Source organism: Cylas formicarius, unplaced genomic scaffold (assembly GCF_029955315.1).
Source record: "Cylas formicarius isolate icCylForm1 unplaced genomic scaffold, icCylForm1.1 PGA_scaffold_7__23_contigs__length_41026272, whole genome shotgun sequence".
NCBI lineage: Eukaryota > Metazoa > Arthropoda > Insecta > Coleoptera > Brentidae > Cylas > Cylas formicarius.
This window is the reverse complement of record NW_026844352.1, coordinates 27,045,900-27,068,186: the sequence shown is the minus strand read 5'-3', so window position 1 is coordinate 27,068,186 and position 22,287 is coordinate 27,045,900. Positions and strand designations below refer to the sequence as shown.

The following is a 22,287-nucleotide window of genomic DNA, read 5'->3' as shown; positions in this document are numbered from 1 at the left end:
ATTTGCATAAGTGCTTGCTCAAGTAATTTGCTGGCTTCGGTTTGTGGGGAAAGTCCAGGCACATTATCACTTAACTGATCAGATTTACCCATTTTATTAATAATATCCTCAATCATTTGATAAATAAATAAAAGGGTTATGTTTTTGTCTTACACCAAAGATAAACCCAGCGAAGAATGCGCGACGAATTAGTTCTAAAAGACACCAAGTTAATAGAATCTCGTTGTATCCTAGTTTAAGCTGAATTAATAAATGAACTACTATAAAAATAAATACTTTAAATGTTTTTGTTAACAATCTTGGAGATTGTCAGTCGCAGAATACATAAAAGTTAGATGATATTTCTTATATTCTTATATCTAAACCACAGAATAAAACTCTAGGCATAGACTACACACAGAAATTGAGAAAGTGCTGGGTTATGTACTAGTGGTAAATGATGTGGTTTTTCCTTTTTGTAATTTGAAGCGGTTGCACGGAGTGGGTTCAAAGCTATGTAAATAAATTTGCAGTTACCAGCACCGAGTCATTTATAAATATGCGAAATTTGATTTTCTTGTGTTATCTCCATTATGCAATTGGTGGTATTAAAACAAATTTACCAAGCACCATTCCTAGAATTATGGAAGAAAACGGTAAACCTCTGTCTGCAAAAACTCTAAATCTTGCCAAAACAGTTGGAACTGCAAGTTTGCCTGCCTCAAAAGATATTTTATTAGATAGACATATGGGAAGAGAACATGAGCTTGATACCCCTCCAATTAATCGAGTAAAAACTTCTGAAATAAACACAACTCAAAATAACAGCCTATCAGGAGTGAAGCAAGACAAAATGGAACTTAGTTCTAAGGTACAAAAGGATGATGCTAAGACAAGTGTTCCAAAGAAAGGAGTTACTATGCCTGATCAACCTGACTTCAGCAACTCAATTCACCAAAGTGCTGCTAATAAAACAAATGTTACGAATATACCGATTAAGCCTCATAAAAAGCCCTTAGTAACAGAGTCAGATGCTTCTATGGAAGTATCAAAAGAGGACAATATAAAAAACTCTCTCCAAGTAGAACAAATTGATCCAGTACTGCTACATCAAAAAAGTCAAGAATCGGAGTATATTGTGCCAATTGTAGCGGTCATTTTGTCAGTACCTTTAGTTGCCATTTTAATATCTGTACTGTATAAGCGTGGTATGGATTGGTGGTTGCACAGAAACTACAAAAGGATGGATTTTTTGATTGAAGGCATGTACCAAACCTAACATCTATATTTTTTATTCAATTATGAAAAAATAATATTGGTATGAACAAAAAACCATGGATACTACATTTATTTTAGAAATAGTACACACATATATGTAAATATTTCCACTCAATGTTACATGTATATTTTGTATAATATGTATGTTAATGCCTTTTTGAATTTTACAATTATATTAATTTTCAGAATAAATTTATATATTTGATGTATGTAAATGTATTAATTTTTAAAAGCAATTGCTTAATACATATTTCTGAATTATGTACTGTAGGTGATACTAGGTCGTAGTACTTTTCCATTTGGAACCGAATAAGTTTATCATTATTTGCAAAGTTAATAATTTTGTCTCTGATAGTTTGCCAAATTTTTTATAATTAGCTTGTGGTATTTACTTAATTAATGCCAATTAGTGCCTTAATCCAAATGCAATATTATATTTGTGATATACCTATAGTTTAAAGATAAGCGTAAAATTGTATATCTACCCAGATATCTTTATGTATTTTTATACTGTTGTAATTAAATAAAATATTCGTTTTATTACAGCATTATTTTCCAAACGGCATACTTAATTAAAGTTTATCGATTCAATCACAAACCTTCTTTCGCGAATCCGCGGGTAATAATACAGATCTCTTGAGGACTAATGTTTAAATAAAACAGGCTCAAGATGTAGCGTGTGCGTTCTTTGTAAAGGAATGCAATGCACAAGAAGACTCCTGGCTCAGATTTCAGTAGAAATAGAATAAAAAAAATTTAATGCCCTTTGAACATCGACACGTTTTCCGTGAATAATTCTAAAATTATATATATAACTTAATAAAAATTTAATGTAATTAAAATAGTATTGAAATAAAATTAGCTCTTTCAATTCTATAACAATAATATAATTACTTATGGGTAATATCAGGCCAAAATTCAAATAAAAAATTACTGAATAGGGGGGGAGTTTAGTGTGCAATCCAAATTGCTCATTTTCAGTGATGAAAGTGAGTATATTTACTATCCCATATACAGAGTGTTTCGAAAGCCAGAAGGGACCCCAAAAAATCATATTGTTTGTATTATGTTTCTGATTTGTATAATAGCGTCGTTAAAGGGGTTTACCACTAATTTTGCCCAAATCATTTGTTATAGGAAAACTTTTTTTTGATTTGATTTGATTTGATGATGCGGGCGGCTATTATATTTTCGTAGAGATGGGGATAGGGATAAACTTCGGCGCACACCTCTAAATTTCACCCACTAACCCACATTTCCGCGATCTTCACACATTCGTTTTTCTAGAACAATTAAAGAGATCTGGGCATATTTTGACAAAATACTGCCGCGAAAATGCAATGAAACTGGAACTATCGAATTGACGACGGTCGTGTTAGTTGTTGAACGCGGCTCAGTCTTATTGGTTGAATTGGTTTTAAATAACAGTGCATGCGCATATTAAATTCCAGTCTTGTCAACATAGGCAAGGTCTGTATATGGCTAGTAGCTATATGGAAATACCTGACATATACGAGGCAGTTGAGGCAAGATGGAGGGCGGATGTGGGACAACAAATTTATACCTTCAAATTTAAAGTGTATTGTTATATTATTTAGTATGGTCCTTTTATAAACTGTATAAGTATAACAGAGTAAAGCTACAGAATTATAAAATATTAGTTATTGTGAAAAACAAATCGGGTCACGTCTATACAAATGATTATTAATACCTACTTGAACCTCCTATGAAAAAATTTATGGTCAATCAAAAATCACAAAAAATATTCACATTTTAATGTGTATGACTAACAGACAAATACATATTAGAATTTACCGTACAGCCAAGGCTTGCTGTCCGGAAAAGCGTCCCTCGGTGGTATGAAACTTAACATCATTATATGCCTCACATAGGCAGTCGTTTGCCTGAAATGCTTGTCCGTTCCATGGATACGGTCCAGAACACCCAATACCCCAAAACAATTGTTGAATCTGGAACATACCCGTTGCTAATATTTATCATTAAAAGTTTTCTCTAAATCTCTCCTCTCTCGATGTCCGCTCCCTTATTAGTTTTAAACAAGAAAAAAATTTCAACGCAAAAATTTTAAAAAAATACGATTTATAGTTATAAAGACGGAGTAAGTAATGTTTTATTGGGTTGTGTATAGGTAACATTAAAACTACTTAAACTAGACAATGATACTTTTTGACAAGATATGAAATGAAAATGGGCTATATGGGTCATTTTATTTCTGTTAAAAAGTTGCAATGAAAGTCTTCGCAAAATCAAAAAATCTGTATCATGAAATTTTTCAAATCTCCAATTTTTTTTATTTTTCTTCGTGCTATTCACAAACTCTCATTGTACCATTGAAACCTAAAAGGAAGTAATGTGTAAATACCATATTGGTATCTTGAATAATAGTTTCCCATAATAACACATCGAAAAAGGGACACCCCGTCCATTTTATGTAAATATGTTGTTACGCCGACGTACTTACTTTAAATGGTGAAAATCGTGAGCCTCTGGAGATGGAAAGAAGGGTAAATGATAACCCGAGTGGGCGTTTAAAGTTGACAAAATTGCCAGGGTAAACCATAACCACGCCGTTGCCACATGGGAGCCCATAATGAAGACCCCTAAGAAAGGTGGTACTAGGTTTGAAAAAATATGCTCCACCGGATGCGAGTAGATGGCAGTCACCGCTATCGGAGCTGTCCATTCGTGGTGGCGTTTGTGGATGTATTTGTAGATATGTCGACTATGTAACAGTCTGCGAAATTAAAATAAACATATTACTATATCGCTATCTTTCTTGTCCTTAAAAACGAAAAAACTATGACCAGAATAATCGAAAATAAGAGACACTAATCTAATAGTCTCAATACGGAACTGCATTTTTAACCTAGTGAAAAATTTAGACAATGAAGACATTCCCTTTTCGAATTGTCAATAATGTGTTTCTACACTGTTAAACAATTAGTTATTACACTTCTAGTACATCTTATACACTGCTTCCAGTTCTTCCAATTGCAAAGTTCTTTAGATTGTTTTTATAGCTTTTATACCAAATGCACCGACGACTGTTTTAAACTATAGTTCAATCGAAGTCACCATGTTGGTGCAGGTAATGCGCCGTGTAAAAACGTTTTCTTACCTATGAGAGTAATAAAAAGCAGCCTCTTCCGTTAAAATATGAATGGCCAATTCGTAAAGCACCCAGTGGAATGTCGGCAATTCCCTTATTTCGGGAAATCCTCGCCATCGCATCGCCCAATACATCACGAATGAGGACGGCAAACCTACTAGAGTTTGATTTATGATCACGCAAGATATCACCTGGAACCAAGAGAAAATCCACTCAACTTTAATATAAGCAAAAGATCCCAGACTGGTGGCGCAGCTCAAACACAGAGAGAATAAGATTTGAGTACATACCAACAAACAGGGTATTATTTAATACTGGTACGACAGTTCACAGGGTGATGTCTCAAGTATTTTTAAGGTACAAAGTTACTATAAAAGCTTTTCACAGTTTTAGATTTACTTTTAATTAAATAATAAAGATAACTCGAAAACACATTTATAGAAATTTTTACTTTTTACTGGATTTCGTAGTACTATGGTCGATTTTCGTGAACTAAAAGACACCCTTTTCGAACAGAAAATTACGCCATTTCATTTACTTACACTCATACACTCTATATTGTGATGAGATTAAGAAACCCTAATCTTATAGATCTTTTTACGTAGAGTCCAGTAACATAATGGTTATCATTTTTTTTATTTCATGGAGTCTTTAAGTGCTTTTTAAAAATGTATAAACGTCTAAATATACGATTTATATAAACACATATTTGGACATTTTAGAAAATATATTCTAATTTTATTCCACTTAACATATTATTATTATGATAATTATTATCTTATATTTGAAATATCTTTTATGTGTTATATATTTTTCAAAGCTAGTAACAAGCCTGATAAATTAATTAAGAGACATACAGGGTATTCCAAAGAAAAGTTTAGTTTATATATCAGAATTAGTGAGTCTCGGAAGAAAACTGACTACGTAGACCAGACCAAATTTTCACCATTTCGATAAATGAATGCATAACCGAGCTATGGTGTCTAAAGATACATTTTCACCCTGTACGTAAAATCCAACATAGCTATGACATTTGTTTTCTACCACCTGTCAGCAACACGCTGACGTTGTTAATAGGGTAGCTTACACAGCAAAACCATGAACAATGAGACACACCTATACATAATAAAATAATATTACTTTTTTATCAACCAAGGTGTGTTTTTATTAACTTGAATTTTGTACTCTTTTGCTGCGATCACTGAATAGAGTACCTTTAAACCTAGTCTTCGCCACATTGAAGCAATTTGTTTAAAAATTTAAGTTACTAATTTTTTTTTATATATGGGCTAAAGCAAAAGATCAGATGGTTCATATCTAAAAAATTATTTTTGTTATACAGTAACGTATTTTTGAATAAGAAATTTCAAAAGCCATAATATAAATTACAAGAATTCTAATAGATGATGCGGAAATGTTAAAATTTGAATTGAAAATAGGGAAGAAAGCAGCTAAAATCGAGAACCTCTAAAAGTTTTTTAGTGTCCACAGGCTCGTTGGTGCCCGGTTGAATTTTGTATCGTCGGAGAGCGGCAGGTTTGTTGGTCACGTCCAAGAAAGTGTAAATCCCACCGAAAATCCAGTAAACGATGATCGTTAGTGCGGTGGTGCCGAATACCCACAAATAATAAGGATCCTCGCCCGCGACGTTGAGAAATTTATTCCACTGAGCCTGCCAAAAATCCCCTGAAGCTCCCCAGAACCGTTGGCAATACCTGAAAACTCATGCTTGTATGCGTCTCGTCTTGGCACCACCATCAACCAACCAAGTAATGGAGTTCCGGGCAGCGGCGAAACATATCAGAGCGGTACTGACAATAACTAAAACGCTACCGATGGATGATAAAATAGAGCTGGAATTAGATTCCGACTCTGGATTGTTATATACACAATATTTTGTTCTGTCATCGGAAGAAGTCCCAACACCCGAAGGGGCTGAAGTCTTCGATTGGTTAGTGGACGCCATTACCTACAATCAATCGGTTTGGTAATTGATCAAATAAATATACGACTGTTGTGTCGGATTGTTTTTTGGAGCAACGTGTTTTCAGATATGTTCTTCCAATTGGGTTCTTGATATCGAAGTTACCACGGTTGATGTTGAAGAATTTGCGGGCACAGATTGCTCACCATCAACGTCCAAAACCACGTTTCTTGTTTTTGAGTTTTAAAAAACGTTTAAATCGGAATACATCTTAGTTTTAATAATAATTATTATTATTAATAATGCTTTTATGGACAATATATATTTGAACGAGGGTTTATATTACTACAACAACTCTGGGCAGCAACTTAAATAAAAATAGAGTTTTTTGCATTCCAAATCTAAAAATTGAAATTCCGTACCTGCAGACCTTTAGGAGTATACAAAAAATCTCGTGTCTATTCAAGATATGTTTATAGGTAGATAGCAAATTTCGCGTTTCACAGCCAAATATGTTATTTTTTATTGCACATCCCAAATCAATGAAAAATTATGAAACCGACTGTAAGATAGCTTCTGCTAATTTATTTAAAATTTTGACAATTTTTTGACACTTGTAGAAAAATATTTTTGCTATTCTTGCTTTCCGGTTTAACTTTTGCGTACAAAATTTAGGCAAGTTATAATATGGCTTTTAGAAAATTAAATGTTTTCGTTTTGTGAAACTACTTACCAAATCTTAACGCGCCCCAATATCATTGAAAAATTACTGATGATCAGCATCTGAAATATTCCGTGGTACAAAAAATTAATAAACTTCATACATTCAGCATAGCTACTTACGCCACAGTTATTTTAAGTCATAAATTGTTTCACAAGAGAACGTCAAATTTAAAGATTTGATAACTCAATATTTTATTAAAAACATATACAGGGTGTATGGTTTCAAAAAAGTTATATTAACACATACAAAGGGCAAAAAAACTGTCCACTACTTTTTCTTCTTTATCTTTCATTGGGTTTATGTTAGAGCTAAATAATTTAGTACCTATCCGTCTATATTAAATGACAAGCTATATTTTTAAAAGTACTTTAGCAAATGCACCACTTTCTAATTTTCAATGCAAACCCCATATTTTATACTACACGAAATTCTAAGTAGATTTTGTTAACATCAATATTTTTAAAGAAAATCACTATATTTTATCAAAATTAAATACATAACTATGTCCCGTAAGTGAGTCAGAAAACTATTTCTTTCATGGGTCACCAACTTGCCGCAGAATTGTCAAAAACTGTATACAACACCCTGTATATAAAAATATAGGTACGTAACTAAATCAAAAATCCATCAATTATAAACATTTCCCAAATATTTCATTAAACACAAACAAATAACGTAAGCTATGCTGGATATAAGCGAAATTGTCTGCTAGGATGAGCTAAAACAAAATCTTTCAACTTAGTTGTTTATTCCAAAATTTAATAAAACATTTTAAATAATCCAATATTGAAATGAACATTTTGTAATACTATTCTTTTAAGTTACTCGAAATTTTTGTTTGCTACAAATCTTCGAACAAACCTTCAAGACGTAACTCCTACCTTCATAGTCAGTTCTATAAAAAAGATCTCAAAATAAGTTGAACGAATTACTAATCATAAAATAATGGGTATAGAGATTATTAAACAGTAACTTAATATTTAAAGCAAAAGTTTAGCTGGGAAACGTCGATCAACTATTATTTTTTATGATTGGAAGGGGTGCACAATACTTACCATAAGTAAAAATAATTTATACCAACATTTATTTTATTCAGTCGGAAAATACCTACAAAGTTTATTTTCTTACTAAACTACCATATGTGACCTTTTATAAGAATGCCCATAATGACATGACATTGACTTTAAATAACATTAAATGGATATTTTAATTTTTCGTATTCTTATACATATCGTATTGTTCTAGTCGCTATGGCTTATGGTACATAAGGAGTATTTATAGGCATCGTACATACCTATCCTTGGAACTTATTATTTATTTTATTATATGATTCGTCGAAATAGTTATTTACTCGATATTATTGTTGGAACCATTTTATTTGCAACAAAAGTCAACTACTTTATATAAAATAATTTGTATTAGAAATTCTTAATTTAAAAATATCATGTTAGGCTCAACACCAACGATATTTGTTGGGTAGTGCAAGTTTATTAACTATTTTGTTATCAAACAACAGAATTAAATACCATCAACAAACATGGGATAGAAGCAACGAAAAATATTTAAGTAGGCACTATTATAAAGTATGTATGGGTATTTATTTGATAGGATTCGTTCTATATAAACCATAATGACGTGAAATACGAGAATGCAACATAATCGAGCCACATATTCTAAACTAAAGCGTGCTTTTGTGCGACGTACTCACATTGCTCTGATTTGGATATTGTTAATAAATAAAACGCAAAATCGCTACCTATCTCTCCATCAATACTGAAAATTTTACATCAAAATATAAAGAGCGTTTGGCGTCATCTACCGGATTAAACTTGATTCACAGTAAAGAGCAAAGTAGCATTGGTGTAAGACGTATCAGTCTATATTCCACAAGTGGCTTAGTATGAGGTTGTTACTATCAAAGAGGATTTTATAAAAATATTGTATAACATACATCACCTATAGTTTCGTTTGTCCAGAAGTGAATAGAAATTCCCGATTCTGTTTTATATTTAATTTCCAACCCCAAGTTGAAATCAGAAAGAAACCTCCATACATTCAAACCTTTTTAAAGTAACCAATCGACATGTTTTAGTCTTTGCCCTTAACCTAGCAAAACGAATTGTACGAGTCATCTGATCTAAACTATTTAAACTTTTTTTTATTGGAAATCACGATGGAAGCAATGGAAGTAGTTTTGCCTGAAAAGGTAAATTCCGTTTCTTTGAAATTACAATCTGTGCTTTTTAATTGGCTTTTATTGTGTTTTGCTCAGGAAGAAGGAAGCCCATCAGACACAACAAAGCAAACTCTTCAAGACCTAGACACTGAAGATTTATACACGAAGTATAAAAAACTTCAACAAATGCTGGAATTTCTAGAAGTACAAGAGGAATACATCAAGGATGAACAACGGAACCTTAAGAAAGAATACCTGCATGCCCAAGAAGAAGTTAAGAGGATTCAGTCTGTTCCTCTTGTGATTGGACAATTTTTAGAAGCAGTAGATCAAAACACAGGTACTTTGGTTCTTTTGAAAAAGATTATACCCGTTTGTAATATAATTTCCAATATCTATATAACACATTTTTATAGGTATTGTTGGATCGACAACTGGTTCTAATTATTATGTGAGAATTTTGTCCACTATTGATCGCGAGTTGTTAAAACCATCGGCAAGTGTTGCTCTGCATAAACACAGCAATGCTTTGGTTGATGTTTTGCCACCGGAAGCTGATTCGTCTATCAGTATGCTCCAAGCAGATGAAAAACCAGATGTTAGTTATAGCGACATTGGTAAAGAATCAACTATTGATTTTGTTTTGTATTGTGATACAAACTGATTGGCATTTAGGTGGAATGGACATGCAAAAACAGGAGATAAGGGAAGCTGTTGAATTACCATTGACACATTTTGAACTATATAAGCAAATTGGCATTGACCCCCCAAGAGGTGTGTTAATGTATGGACCTCCAGGGTGTGGTAAAACTATGTTAGCTAAGGCAGTTGCCCACCACACAACAGGTATTTGTGCACGAATCACTGTAGTTTCAGGGATTTCATCCCAATAATTTTTCAGCCGCATTTATTAGAGTGGTTGGCTCAGAGTTTGTTCAAAAATACCTAGGAGAAGGTCCACGCATGGTCAGAGATGTATTTCGTTTAGCCAAAGAAAATTCTCCTGCAATTATTTTCATTGATGAAATTGATGCAATCGCTACAAAACGATTTGATGCTCAAACTGGTGCTGATAGGGAAGTACAGAGAATTCTCCTGGAACTTCTGAATCAAATGGATGGTTTTGACCAAACAACTAATGTTAAGGTACTTTATTATTTGAGTACTTTATTTATTATGAGGCTTGCATCTTTCACATTTTGAGTTAGGTTATCATGGCTACAAATAGAGCTGATACTCTGGATCCTGCTTTACTTAGACCAGGACGATTAGACAGAAAGATTGAGTTTCCATTGCCAGATAGAAGGCAAAAACGATTGATTTTCAGCACAATAACTTCCAAAATGAATTTGTCTGAAGAAGTGAGTAATAGCTTAAATTTTCAAAGCAATTACTGTACATTCTGAGATTCCTTCTTTCAGGTTGATTTGGAGGATTATGTTGCCAGACCTGACAAGATATCTGGCGCTGATATAAACGCTATCTGCCAGGAAGCAGGAATGCACGCAGTGAGAGAAAATCGGTACATTGTATTGCCTAAGGACTTCGAGAAGGGCTACAAGAATAACATTAAAAAGGATGAAAGTGAACATGAATTTTATAAATAATTCCCTAATGAAAGCAGATTTTGAATTTTACAAGTTGAACTGAAAATTTTCCGAATATATCTTCTTATAAAGGATTTTTATTGTCAGATTTTATTAACCCACCAAATGTTCCATCCTATCCTTTGATATATCGTTAAATTTAAAGAAAACACCAAATTAATATTAAACTTTAATAAAATTTATATTTTATATTAGTCAAACCTTCTAAAGGCATAAAAATTTGTAAATAACGGTACAATAAATAAAAAGGCACTATACAACTTGGATAAATAAAAACATGTCTCTGTTCCGTAGAAAAATAACATATCACAATCCATTCACATTCCTATATCTATCAAACCATGCATATAATGGTAACAAATCTTTTAGATCTATGCATACAAACACAATGAGGATTATTCACCTGCATTTTTATGTACCTACATATAATTTTTAAAATGTGAAGGAGAGTGCAACATTTCAAAACAATAATTTTGACATACTAATAATGTAAAAGCTTCCTCAATATCAATCGAGAGCCATCCAATTATTATAAATTGAAATTAAGTCGGAGAAAGGAGGTCAACAAAAGTGTGGGTTTCCAAAAATTATGAAATTGCACTGGGAAGGAACTACATTTCCAGATTAACTAATTAAACTTTTGGAACCTATATCCCCATTTTGTTTGTAAAATGTCATTATTCCTGTATGCATTCCTACAAACCCGCAAAGATATTTTTAAAACTTGGATAATTATATTTTAATATTACACCTATAAGGCTTTCATTTATATTTTAGAAAAACATATACATTTGGTCGATGTTAGAAGGCCTAAAAAGTACTACAAATAACTGGCATGGTAGATCAGTTTTTGTGTAAATCAACCTCAGAAAGTTTTTGAATAATTTTTATAAGTGCTTTTTTTTAAAGAAGCCATAACTTCATTTGAATAATGTTTCATAATGTAGAAAAACTGACACACCATGTAGAGGCATTTACGTAAACAAATAGTTAGGCAACTATCACACACTACAATTTATTCACATTGATATTTTGGTTTTATTGACCCCTTAAATTTCATTTTTGGTACTCCTTAATAGTGTAATGTGACATCAAAAGAAATAAAAAACCAGACACACACTTGCAGGCAACTTGAAATGATATTTATTCTGTAAATAATCACTGCAAATTGTTGATGGTTCTCTCAAACTAAGTGACATTAATAGCTGAACTATGAAATTGGGCTAAGATGGTAAAAGCAAGAAAACAATATTCATTCATTAAATACATACTTAAATTTTGCAATATTGATCGATAATAAGCAACTACCTTAATAGTATATTTCCAATTAAAGAAAATTTTATATTACAAAACCTTTTCGAAAATATGATGTTGCAAAAATGTGAATACTGAAAATTACTTTTTTTCTAATGTTTGCCATAATAAGCAAATGTGGCAAAAGACACTCGATACAGCCCATAAATTCTAAGGTTTCAAGATCTTCTAAAGAAACTCGGCAATACCACCAGGAAAAGCTATATTTTTGTGTAACCAAAATATTGTGTTGAAGGTCAAATACCATATATTAATAATAAGGTCGAAAAAAGTTCTTTCACTCATTTCCCTAACTTTAGATCAAGAAAGAGCTGTATATAATGTATACTCGGGTGCCACTAAGTTGCTCCAACTTCCTATAATAAAAGTTTAAGCTGTATTTGTCTTAATGAAATTGGTTGAGTAGCAGCAGATGCTGAAGAAGTTTTTTTAATGTGTAAAATAATTGAAAGGAAACAAAGGGTCCTCTGCTTTTGGGTACTTTACCTTTTGTAATGTAATTTTTCCAAAATTTTTGTAAATTAATTTTAAATAAAATAGAGCCAAGCACTGAACAGGCGATAAGATATGTTCAATGTAAGCGACAAACATCACAAATTGAACTTAAAATGGGATATAAAGAGTACTTTGAGTTGACGGTATTGATAACATATAGCGAAAAAAATTTGATAAAGTTTCAACTCTTGATATCACATAAAACTTTTTAAATGTTTATTATAAACAATCACACCTCAGATCAACAGTTATTATATATCTCACACTCTACCTTAAAAATATTGAAATATCTATAACATTTTATAGAACATAGAAAAACACCTAGACTCTATAAAATAATAACATGTTTATATAATATATAATTGGTATAAATACAAATTATAATTTGGTATTAACGATTAGAAATTGGATTCCTTATGTGACACAAAAAAAATAAACACAATAAACTATAACAAAATATCTACATGGAGAGATCTCCTTCTATTTTTTAAAATTTCAAAAAAATTACAATATGTCATACTTCACTTCATTGCCTTTTTATTTTTCATTCTCCCAATTTATAAAAAATTTAATAATGATTATACACTCTCTCAAAAATAACCACTCCATATCTGCCATATTGTTACGGCTAAAAAGTAGATTAAATTATCACAACAAACATTTAATAGCGTCCTTGGTAAAAAGTTTGGTAAATACCATGAAATAGAATATTTCTCTTTGCTAATCATTAAAAAAAGCAAAGCATTAAGGTTTACCAAAAACTGTGTAGCACTGCAACAAAAATATATCCTATTTGGTGTTCAAAGTCATTGAGCAGGCACTCGACATTGATCAATCTTGGTTCATTAGCGTGCTGGATCCAACATCTGGTTTAGAATGTTACGAGGTGTACCTATTACCTCGTAATATATCGACTTACAATGGTAAAATTTCATCCACAAGATAACCACAATTTTTCTATAATGATCAATTTCTTATATGAATCACTTTTCTTACTTAGAAGCGGTAAATTTTATTTCTTACAATGTGCCCAACATATGAAGCACATTTGTGACTAGACATATTATATTAATTTACTATTCTGCTTAACCCGTAAAAAAATATTGAATCTTTGAACCTAGTTAGCTTACTTGTAATTTTTTCATTTGTTTCATACTCTTTAACACAATGCGGCATGTACTTTGTTTATACTTTCATTTATATATAGAGGGAAAGGGAGAACTAGAGGACACACGCACAATGGTTCAAAATAGGCAACATCCCTTAATAAAAATATAACAACGAACCTAAATAATCATTAAATACAAATAACAAATGCTTCATATAGAGATAATAAACTATTAATATACATATATAGAGAGAAGATATCAAATGTTGAATAAAAAATAATATCAAATTAAAACCATATTCAACACTCTATAGTTAATAGTTCCAAACCTTATTGTGGAATAAAACATAATAAAAATCATAAAACTTACACAGCAAAGGTATTTTCATCAATTTTTTCAGTACTGGCAGCAACTAAAGCTAAAGTAGCTAATCCCAACAAGGCATTATTCCCTCCTAACTCGGCGTTTTCCGTTTTATTCAAATGTGTGATGCTGTTTTTGTTCTTCCTTTTCTGTGAACCAACCAAGTGGCTCTCTGATTTCCCTAATCTGGGAACTTTGCTTCTCTGCTCCAAGGATTCAGTTTTTATTTTGATTTTGCGCTTTTTGCTCTCTTTCTTTCGGATTAGGAAATTGTCATAGCTCAGACTTGGAAGATGATCTATCCTGAGGTCCAGATTAAAACTAACTGACTGAGATTTAGAAGCTGATGGTTCTGAGGTTTCTGAATTAGTCCTAACTCTTTCGGATTTGGGTTTAAAATCTTCAGCCTCAAAGTCCAACTTAACATTAGTTCTCTCGGCAAGTCGTTTAATTGTAGTTTCTAAATCAAATTTGGGTGGTTCCTGAGATTTTGATGTGATGGTTTCTTGTTCAACTTTCAGCGGTCCTCGATTCAGTTTGTAATTTTGGGTTAGTTTGTTTTCGCGTTTGCTTCCTAATAGTTTACCTTCCACCATGAATCGCTCATACCTTTTGCCCTTGCACATTCGATCACTTTTTCTCTGTTCCTTTTGACCTTAAAAAAATTAATTTTTTACTACAAAACTTCTGAATTCCTCCTGCGTCGGTTCTTGATGAATCGAAGTTGCTCACGTTTCGCCAATCATCCTGTTGACTTCTTCAGAGCTTAACTAACATATCAACAAGCTCGACGCATCAACAACAAACGCAGGAGGAATCCAGAAGTTTTGGAAACAGTATTACAGTAGCCTGTGGAAGTTTCTTTGAAAAAGTAAATTAATTTTTATTGAAAAGTTCCCAATAACTACTATAACTTTAACTGATCCTCCATTTAATTTCTCCTTATTGAACTTAATAAAAATATGGGAATGGAAACTTTAAAATGGTATGAGATAGATACCAATTTATTACATTATTATTATATATCTATTGGTAGAACAACATTCTCCAAAGTTCTTGCACTTACCATCACTGTCAAAGGAAAAAATATCATCTACAACTTTATTTAGTAAATCTTGCTGTGTTATGTTTTCATTTGACTCCCGGAATACATCATTTGGGCATTTCTTCTCCTCTTCGACAAATTGCTCAAATACGCGTTTTTTGATAGGCCTTGGAGGAATTTCAGTTTTAATAAACTCATCTGGACTCTGACAACCTTCTGGAACGTCCAAATCACTTATGGAAGTTTGATCCTTCTTAAAGTCAATAGGTTCATTATTATTGTCCTCAATTTTGTAAAAAGAGTTATTGATGGAATTTTGAACGCCAATGAAGTTGTTCATTAATGACGTCAACCCTCCGAGTTGAGATTCGTCAGCCAACTTGCCAGGGGTGAACTCTGATAAGCAAGTCAATGACGCACTGCTCACTGGAATGGGTGGCTTGGAAATGGTAGTTGGTCTCGTGCTCAAAGTTCGCAATGGAGGTGCTGGAAGTTTGTACCACCGAAACCCCGGATTTGCAGATAGAAATGCATCTTTGTACTATAACAAAATTTCCATTTAAGAATAAATAACATTATATCCAAAGGAGGCGGGATAAGCATTTAATGTATACAGAGGCAAACATCACATGGATGTATATGATTTACAGAAAAACGGAACCATACCGGAGTTACACCAGTTTTTCTCTCAACAAATTGAATAAAAAATAATCTACTCCACTCACTTCTTTAGCAAGGTCATTATAAGGCTGCTTTTCCACAATATTTAGAAGAGCCCACCATTCGCCCAGAATCTTGGTAACGCCCCTATTTTCGGTGGTCGGATATCTCTGTCTAACGATAGGCCGATGTTTCTTACAGAAAATTAAAAATGCATTTGGAGGTCTGCGGGCATGATGAGAAGGAGACGTCGTCCCTTCCTTGTCCTCTTGGTCCCCTTGATCGTTGGTTTGTGAATTTTCAGCTGCATTTTCAGTGGACTCCACATTTTCTTTTTTGATATCGGAAACCAATTCGGCGACTTCGCCTGGCTCTTTAGTGCCAGTTTCTGCGCCCCAAGTTGTCTTAATGTGATTCAAGTTTATAGTTTCTATCTTGACTTTGTCATTATTAAAATTGTGTTTGGACCAAACTTCTTTAATTTTATGATCATTTTGGGTATTTGTTATAGAATCCAAACAATTGGACTTTCCTGGTGAGAAACTGTGATGCATGTGGGGTTTCATTAAAGTGTGCTTGAACAACAAATAATTCATAATCTTTAGAGATCCAACTGATTTAAAAATAACCAAAGAGATCCAATGGAACTCACTCCACCCTGCAATGAAAATTTTCTTAGTTATAAAACAGCACAAATTTTGGTCCAAAATTTAAAACGATCGGTGGAGTGACCAATTGCCAAGACGTGTGAAAAAAAGGAATAATAAAAGAGATTAGCAGCTCCAAAAAAAAAAATTTTTATATTATGATATATATTTTGATGATTTAAATAATGCATAACAGGTCAACATTTAATGGGTTTTAATTCGAAAGTTTGTCATTCCACATAGTGTGATATTACACATATTTTGTAGATATTTTAACTGTTACAGACACACCATTTACATGCAACTGTTGTATAATTTAATTAGCCGGTATAACAAATCCGATAACAGCGATTCTGCTATATTCTATATCGACGAAATTTAGGAGATTAGGTACGTTAAAAATCTATCTAAGATTTTAAAGGTTTTCCCCATTAACTTTGGAAAGCTACTTTTCAAACTGCTTTGTTATGTTGTAAAAGTAGGTTCTTCTTTTTTATTATAACATAGCGGAATATATATGAATAAAGTGATAATGTGATTAAGTGTTTCAATTCAGTTTGCTATTCTAATTAAACCTATATTAAGATGTGACATCTGTCTATATTATACAAGGTGTTTTAAAGCAAATGCGAAAACGTCATTCATTCATTGTTTAAAATAAAAGGGTGTTCGGTATATAAACGTTGGGCTAAAAGCCAACAAATATGCGGGAAAAATAATGGTTTTATTGTTTCTCATTCTTAACTAAATTTAAGGAAAAACTAATACAATGACATAAAAAAAATATTCTCTTTCCACATAAAAAAAATTAAATCTAAAGAAATGCATAACGAGATAAACAATGTATTAGATAAGAAAAATCTAGCTAGCTGCTGTCACTCCTTAAGGCGTTTGTTTTATTTGACATTGCTCAGTTAATTTCAATACAAAATACATTTTAATGAAAAATTTATTGTCTAATTATTTAATTGTTAAATAATAAGAGTTTGAATTCGATAAAGGGGAATCACAGAAATGGAAGATATGCAATTTATATACGGACGCGCCAACGGAAATTCCACAAAACTGTAAATTTTATTAGGAAATTGCAGAAGACAAAAAATTTGCTAATATAATAATACATATATTTTTTTTCTGCCATATTTGTAGCGCGATATCTCCCTAATGGTTAACTTTTGAACCAACGTTTATATAACACACTATACCCTTTATTTCAAACAAAGACTCATTTGTTTTGAAACACCTTGTATATCTTAGAATATAGCTAGTGTCATGTCATGTAAACATTGTAGCGATTAATTGTAACACAAACAAACGACATTCTCAAACTATTACCTACCCACTTAAGCAGGCAGTAGGATATTGGATATCGTGAGCAATAATTTGGAAGTAGGAAATTAAAAGAATTAATCTAGTTGTGGGCTAAAACCTTGCTATTGAAATTCTGTAGAACATAATAATTTCAAGGTTACCCACGATGTACCTTTCAGAACACCCGATTTTTTCGACGAAATTTTCATGCACATCGCGAACGCGAGCTATTTAACAAAATCAAAACTTGTTCAAGGACGTTCAAAGTAGTAAAGCGAAAATCTTAGAATATTTACTAAAAATATTGATTTCAACCATTGTCATTACTTAAATAATATGTCGTAGCACACCTACAATTCATAAATCGAAGTCCCGATTCGGTTATCGCAATAAAACAAAAGAAAATGAGGTATTTACCTTATAAAACTGAGCTCCTCATTAAATAAAAGCCATCACATGACGTCATACTTATTAAAAATAACACATCGAGAGTAAGTATTCTGTATGAATTAACAAACACCGAACAAAAAAGAAGAAACATAAAGGCGATCCGATTATTTTTCTGTCATATTAAAGGAGAAAATAATTTTTTTTAGGGAAAGCCGCACCAAAAACTGCAATCAAGATGTCTGTTGTGTTGTTTAGATTTCGCCAGTCAGCTGTTCCCCACTACACCCCCTCCGCTAAGCTAGAAAACGGAACTTTTTGATTGGTGCGTCTGTATTATTGCATTTGTATAATGTCCTTGTGACACAGTCAAGAAAACAAGTTTTTTTTTTTATCAAAATTTTGGTTGATTAATTTAATTGTTATAATTATTTTTCGGGTTTGACGGAGTTACAAAATACGAAACTGATGTTTTAATTATGTAGTTTGTTATATAGGTGACACGGGATTAATGACGACGGTTTAGATTTAAATTAAAAACGCAGGTAAATTGTTGGATAAGAATTAATGAGCTATAAATTTTTATAGGTAATACCTAGTAAAAAATACCAATCGGATTTAATGCAAAGTTAAAAAATCGTTTCAAGTAAAACCAAAATAATTTTTTTTAGACCAACGTGTTTAAAATGCACTTAAAGATTTTTGGGTCGCTCATTAAAAAATTCTTTATGGTTTTGTTTAATAGCTAATAATTAATTTTGGTAAAAGCATTTTTATGAAAATATATGAGCAAAGTTTTGCAAATCCTAGAATAATATTCCTTGCAGTTTTCTGGTCCATCACATGTAATAGGTCAATACCTACCACTATTACCGAAGGCAAATAGTAAAACAAACAGAAATATACAAAATATATTTTTTATTAAAATGCTATAGAATAGTTTCACTTGCATTAATTCTCAAGACGACGGGCACACTGGTGCATGGCAGTATTGCCAACTCGGTGACCACTGCAGTTACCAAGTCGGGTGGTGTGACATCATATAAAAGGTTAAGTACATTTAATTTTGGGTTATCTTTTAAAGCAGCCAAAGGCGATTCAAGAGCCTGGGTGCCTGCTTTAAAAAGAGATGTGGAACTATCTAAAAAATTACTCTTTACTCTTTTAACGTCCATTTTATCCTACTGCCTTACCTATTTCGTTATAAATAAAAGCATGTGTCTGTACCATCTCACTAAATTTGTATGTCTCACAACATACTAAAACTGGTTTGTTGTAAGCCTGAGCTACTAAAGCCACTTGCGCAGTTCCTGTAAAAAAATGCTCAAAGAACAAAAAGCAAGAAAAATCATATTATTTCAATTCAAAATATTATCTAACTAGAAACAGAATATAGTTTTCTTATTTTTAAACTTTATCAACACTGAAATTATTAACTTTTAATTTAAATTTAAGCATTTTTTTAATTTAAAAATGTTTATGCAAAAAGTATGTATCCATAAAATTGTAAAAATGTACCAGTGTAACTCCCAAAAACAAAAAAAGGAATTTGTTTTCAAATGTGCTTACCAACTCTTGACATAACATATCCATTTGTTAACAAAGCATGTGCCGCCAATAGCACTTTGGTAACTCCTGTCATAATATAACTTATGGCATTAATAAAAATGTAGGTACATTTAATACCAAAGCTTACAAGCCTTCTCAGCATTTCTCTGCCTTCTAAAAGTGGCCTGCTATCAACAATAATTACTGAAAATTTCTTCTCATCTTTATGAGCTTCAAAAAGTATTTTCCTTATTAGAGATGAGCTAAAAATCACTAGTGATTATCAATCAAACTATTCCCTTAAAAACATACCACCCAAATATCAAAATAACATCACCATCAACTATTTTTTGGTTTACTTTCATAGAGATTGCATCCCAAGCTTTTTTAATATCATTATTGATGTAAAGATCGATAACTTCTTGTAAATGAGCCTTCTTTGCATTGTCTGTCAAATTAGCATCCATACGTGTCAACTGTAACTTGAAGTGCCTTAGGACGTTGGTCATAGATACCGACAAAGGTCTGCAATTTTGCAAGTAATTTGTAGAATGTTGAAGAACTGATTCCAGGTATCTGCCAAACTCTTGTTTTGGAGGTGTTTGAAGATCATTAATTAAGTATTTCATTGCTGACAAAAGAGCTAAGCATCTTGCGTTGGAACCTAATATTACTTTTTCTGCATACTGTATCCCCAAATGTACAAAAACTGCATGGACATCTTTGTAATTTACAAATTTTGAATACTCTGGACTTGACTGTCGATACAAGTGCTGAACAAATTGAATATATTTTGCTTTTGACTTTTTCACCTCTAAAGGCTTTTCCGTTACAGTATTTGTATGTTGTACTTGTAAATCTGTTTTTTCCCTTTTGGATTTTGGTTTTTCTTGGACTAAGAAACAACTTACATAAAAAAAAATGTTTACACAATTCTCATACTGGTACCTTTAACCTCACCTTTATATTCAGCTTTAGCTTGACGTTGAGCTTCTTGGCGTTCCCGGCGAATTGCCTTTAATTTTGTTTTGCTAAGATCTTGAGTTTCTTCGGTTTTGCCTTTCAATTTTTGCTCAGCTAATCTCTTTTCCCATTCTAATTTTCGTTTTAGTTTCTCGTTTTCCTTGTTTGAATTTTGTTCTGATACTGTAGTTTGAATTTTATCGCTTTTAACTTTCTCAGGTTTTTTGTCACGATTTGCCGCAACTTCTTCTGGAATTTTAAAAACTAAATGTTAAAGTCTTCCAAAATAGTAAAACATACTTTTTTCCATATCGAAGTAAAAGATTAATCACGCAATACTAAGGTTAATATAACCTCAAATCATAGATCGGTATTATTATTATTACAATTATCTACATCAGCGGTCGCCAATCTGTCGATCGTGAACTACCGGTACCTCGCGGAGGCAATTCTGGTAGCTCTCGCAACGATTTTAATTTTAAAAATACAAAATACAAAAATCAGAGAAGATTCAAAATTCCTCAAAAAAATCAAATGTCATAATATTCCTTGTGGGTAGCTCGCTGTTTATTCCTAAGTTAACAAAGTAGCTAAACACATTGAAGAGGTCAATCAGTTCAATTTTACGAAGTCGTAGCATAGAAAAGATAAATCACAAATGTTGAAGTACCACTAAAATCAGTTTTGAGCGAAAGATTTTAGCCCTTTGCCTATCGGAAATAAAAAGAATAATGATTTAATTAACCTAACCATCAAAAAATCATTTTTTTAAAAACATTTATTGAATATTGTAATATTGTATCAAACATTGTAAATTTAGATATGGCAAGTTTGTTGGGACGAGTTTATTATGCATTCAAAAATTCACATTGCAACAGGCAATCTATAGCCCAGATTGGAAATTATGCAATGTCTTTAGTAAATAGTAAACATTTTTATTCATCCGTACTCACACCTTACGAGATTGTCGACGAAGATCGAGATCAACGATTAATTGGAAGTAAATTCTTTGCAAATAGAAATTAAAGATGCGAATATAATAATAATTTTTAAGGGGTAATAAAAAATGTTAATCAAAGTGGAAGTTCAGAATCAAATAAGTTTTTTGCTGTTGTTCACATTGCTGGAAAACAATTCAAAATTACAGAAGGCGATATTATTGTCATCGAGGGATATTGGCCGCCAGACTGCGGTGATAAAATTTCCTTAGATAAGGTAGATAATAGATTCTTTCCAAACAGTCATTTAATGTTCTTACTTTCAGATAATGGTGCTTGGGGCTGCAGAGTTTTCTTTAATAGGGCGCCCATTAATACAAAAAGATTTGGCGAAAATTGAAGCAACAGTAATAGAAAAGACTTTGTCACATACAAAAACACACTTTAAGAAAAAAAGGCGAAAGCAGTACATGAGGATAAACTGTAAGTTTAGTGCTAGCTGATGCTGACGAAACTATATAACTTTTTTCATTTGCAGTTTATAGAATTCCACAAACCTTCTTGCTTATTAATTCGATTAAAATAACTGGAGAACTAAACAATCCAGCATCTGTGAGGGGTCTTGATAATCTAGTTTTTCAATCCATATAAATAAAAAGTGGTGTATAGTTTACACGTTTTATTTTATT

At 32.1% G+C, this 22,287-nt stretch overlaps 6 protein-coding genes across 11 annotated transcripts; 3 read left to right on the top strand and 3 right to left on the bottom strand.

Moving 5' to 3' along the window:
* Window positions 1-411: 411 nt before the first annotated feature.
* Window positions 412-1,767, top strand: LOC132704930 (uncharacterized). Its single transcript, XM_060675272.1, has one exon. The coding sequence runs from the start codon at window positions 539-541 to the stop codon at window positions 1,256-1,258; it is 720 nt and encodes a 239-aa protein (XP_060531255.1). The 5' UTR covers window positions 412-538; the 3' UTR covers window positions 1,259-1,767.
* Window positions 1,768-2,828: 1,061 nt separating this feature from the next.
* Window positions 2,829-8,848, bottom strand: LOC132704848 (fatty acid hydroxylase domain-containing protein 2-like). 2 transcript variants are annotated; one of them, XM_060675131.1, is made up of 7 exons: window positions 8,744-8,848; window positions 7,045-7,094; window positions 6,154-6,356; window positions 5,853-6,102; window positions 4,397-4,578; window positions 3,740-4,012; window positions 2,829-3,227 (listed from the first exon to the last, which is right to left on the bottom strand). In XM_060675131.1, exons 3-7 carry the CDS (start codon window positions 6,351-6,353, stop codon window positions 3,062-3,064), a joined length of 1,071 nt encoding a protein of 356 aa, XP_060531114.1. In that variant the 5' UTR covers window positions 6,354-6,356; window positions 7,045-7,094; window positions 8,744-8,848; the 3' UTR covers window positions 2,829-3,061. The 2 variants fall into 2 exon arrangements, with proteins under 2 accessions (XP_060531114.1, XP_060531115.1); XM_060675132.1 differs by lacking the exon at window positions 8,744-8,848 and adding an exon at window positions 8,091-8,714.
* Window positions 8,849-9,084: 236 nt separating this feature from the next.
* LOC132704847 (26S proteasome regulatory subunit 6B) lies at window positions 9,085-10,889 on the top strand. The gene is made up of 7 exons (XM_060675129.1): window positions 9,085-9,241; window positions 9,308-9,551; window positions 9,628-9,828; window positions 9,887-10,057; window positions 10,113-10,357; window positions 10,420-10,572; window positions 10,633-10,889. The coding sequence occupies exons 1-7, from the start codon at window positions 9,209-9,211 to the stop codon at window positions 10,816-10,818; spliced, it is 1,233 nt and encodes a 410-aa protein (XP_060531112.1). The 5' UTR covers window positions 9,085-9,208; the 3' UTR covers window positions 10,819-10,889.
* Window positions 10,890-10,976: 87 nt separating this feature from the next.
* On the bottom strand, window positions 10,977-18,320 carry LOC132704845 (uncharacterized). Of its 2 annotated transcripts, none has more exons than XM_060675125.1 (4): window positions 18,180-18,320; window positions 15,870-16,462; window positions 15,166-15,685; window positions 10,977-14,754 (listed from the first exon to the last, which is right to left on the bottom strand). In XM_060675125.1, exons 2-4 carry the CDS (start codon window positions 16,398-16,400, stop codon window positions 14,102-14,104), a joined length of 1,704 nt encoding a protein of 567 aa, XP_060531108.1. In that variant the 5' UTR covers window positions 16,401-16,462; window positions 18,180-18,320; the 3' UTR covers window positions 10,977-14,101. The 2 variants fall into 2 exon arrangements, with proteins under 2 accessions (XP_060531108.1, XP_060531109.1); XM_060675126.1 differs by lacking the exon at window positions 18,180-18,320 and adding an exon at window positions 17,791-17,929.
* On the top strand, window positions 18,230-22,271 carry LOC132704851 (large ribosomal subunit protein bL21m-like). 3 transcript variants are annotated; one of them, XM_060675135.1, is made up of 6 exons: window positions 18,230-18,253; window positions 18,359-18,474; window positions 21,481-21,660; window positions 21,715-21,875; window positions 21,925-22,081; window positions 22,137-22,271. In XM_060675135.1, exons 3-6 carry the CDS (start codon window positions 21,483-21,485, stop codon window positions 22,247-22,249), a joined length of 609 nt encoding a protein of 202 aa, XP_060531118.1. In that variant the 5' UTR covers window positions 18,230-18,253; window positions 18,359-18,474; window positions 21,481-21,482; the 3' UTR covers window positions 22,250-22,271. The 3 variants fall into 3 exon arrangements, with proteins under 3 accessions (XP_060531118.1, XP_060531120.1, XP_060531119.1); XM_060675137.1 differs by lacking the exons at window positions 18,230-18,253; window positions 18,359-18,474 and adding an exon at window positions 18,500-18,694; XM_060675136.1 differs by lacking the exons at window positions 18,230-18,253; window positions 18,359-18,474 and having other exon boundaries at window positions 21,377-21,660.
* LOC132704846 (translation initiation factor eIF-2B subunit delta-like) lies at window positions 18,703-21,105 on the bottom strand. 2 transcript variants are annotated; one of them, XM_060675127.1, is made up of 6 exons: window positions 20,961-21,105; window positions 20,646-20,909; window positions 20,010-20,592; window positions 19,719-19,960; window positions 19,343-19,459; window positions 18,703-19,290 (listed from the first exon to the last, which is right to left on the bottom strand). In XM_060675127.1, the coding sequence occupies exons 1-6, from the start codon at window positions 20,968-20,970 to the stop codon at window positions 19,079-19,081; spliced, it is 1,428 nt and encodes a 475-aa protein (XP_060531110.1). In that variant the 5' UTR covers window positions 20,971-21,105; the 3' UTR covers window positions 18,703-19,078. The 2 variants fall into 2 exon arrangements, with proteins under 2 accessions (XP_060531110.1, XP_060531111.1); XM_060675128.1 differs by having other exon boundaries at window positions 18,705-19,290; window positions 20,658-20,909; window positions 20,961-21,098.
* Window positions 22,272-22,287: the final 16 nt, after the last annotated feature.